The sequence below is a fragment of the Heptranchias perlo genome, unplaced genomic scaffold (assembly GCF_035084215.1).
Source record: "Heptranchias perlo isolate sHepPer1 unplaced genomic scaffold, sHepPer1.hap1 HAP1_SCAFFOLD_43, whole genome shotgun sequence".
Lineage (NCBI taxonomy): Eukaryota > Metazoa > Chordata > Chondrichthyes > Hexanchiformes > Hexanchidae > Heptranchias > Heptranchias perlo.
Window position 1 is genome coordinate 8,484,953 of NW_027139442.1, and position 1,195 is coordinate 8,486,147.

At 49.5% G+C, this 1,195-nt stretch overlaps 1 protein-coding gene across 1 annotated transcript; it reads left to right on the forward strand.

Moving 5' to 3' along the window:
- Window positions 1–443: 443 nt before the first annotated feature.
- On the forward strand, window positions 444–833 carry LOC137312448 (histone H2A-like). The gene has a single exon (XM_067979000.1). It carries the CDS (start codon window positions 444–446, stop codon window positions 831–833), a length of 390 nt encoding a protein of 129 aa, XP_067835101.1.
- The last annotated feature ends 362 nt before the right edge of the window (window positions 834–1,195 follow it).

Here is a 1,195-nt window from a genome sequence, read left to right on the forward strand (position 1 = left end):
TCTGTCCCGTTACAAAATGTTACTTTACTCCCGCCAGATTGAAAGCGAACGGTGAAGGGAGCCGGATTTTAAACGGATTGTAAAAGATTCTGGAAGTTGTGACGGGAAATGTGCAATAACAGAGTAAAAGGAGAGAGATTTTTTAAACTTTGTCTTAAGGCGACATTATTTACTAAATCCGCTTCTTGCGTTACAAATATTTTGGCGGGCTTTTCAAATTTCAAAAAAACGGTTCAGTTCGGTATTTTCCGCCCTTTTCTCATTGCCGGCTATTGATTGGCGAATAAAACAGCTCTCTGATTGGGCTGTTCGCTAAACCAATGAGAGTGAAAACAGATTGACCAATTACAAGTGCCCCCACTTTATACCTCCAGAAGGTATAAGAAGGGCGAGTGCGGGAAGATTTCTTCATTCTTTGTGAAAGTGTTTGTGAGATTGTGGAAATGTCTGGAAGAGGAAAAACCGGCGGGAAAGCTCGGGCCAAGGCCAAGTCTCGCTCATCCCGGGCCGGACTGCAGTTCCCTGTGGGTCGTGTTCACAGGCTCCTGCGAAAGGGGAACTATGCTGAACGTGTGGGTGCCGGAGCCCCGGTCTATCTGGCTGCTGTGCTCGAGTATCTGACGGCTGAAATCCTCGAGCTGGCCGGCAACGCGGCCCGCGATAATAAGAAGACCCGCATCATCCCCAGACACCTGCAGCTGGCCATCCGCAACGACGAGGAGCTCAACAAGCTGCTGGGACGGGTGACCATCGCTCAGGGCGGGGTGCTGCCGAATATCCAGGCCGTGCTGCTGCCGAAGAAAACCAGCAATGTGAGCTCCAAGAGCAAGTAAATCGGCCAAGATTTAATCTGATCAACCCAAAGGCTCTTTTCAGAGCCACCCACTGTATCTGTGAAAGGGCTGGTTACTGTCTGAAGAGACTGACCTATTGATCACAGTTGACCCCGGTCTACGTTGATATATTACATCACTATAGCGGTTGAAGGAATGGGAGCCAATGTAAGTCACCGAACACAAGGGTGACAGGTGAACGGGAGTTGGAGGGAGTTAGAATAGGGCAACGGAGATTTGTAGGAGTTCATGTTTACAGAGCGTGGAAGATCGGAGGCTGACCAGGAGAGCATTGGAATAGCAAAGTCTGGAGGTAACAAGGGAATGGATGAGTGTTTCAGCACCAGATCAGCTGAGGCAGG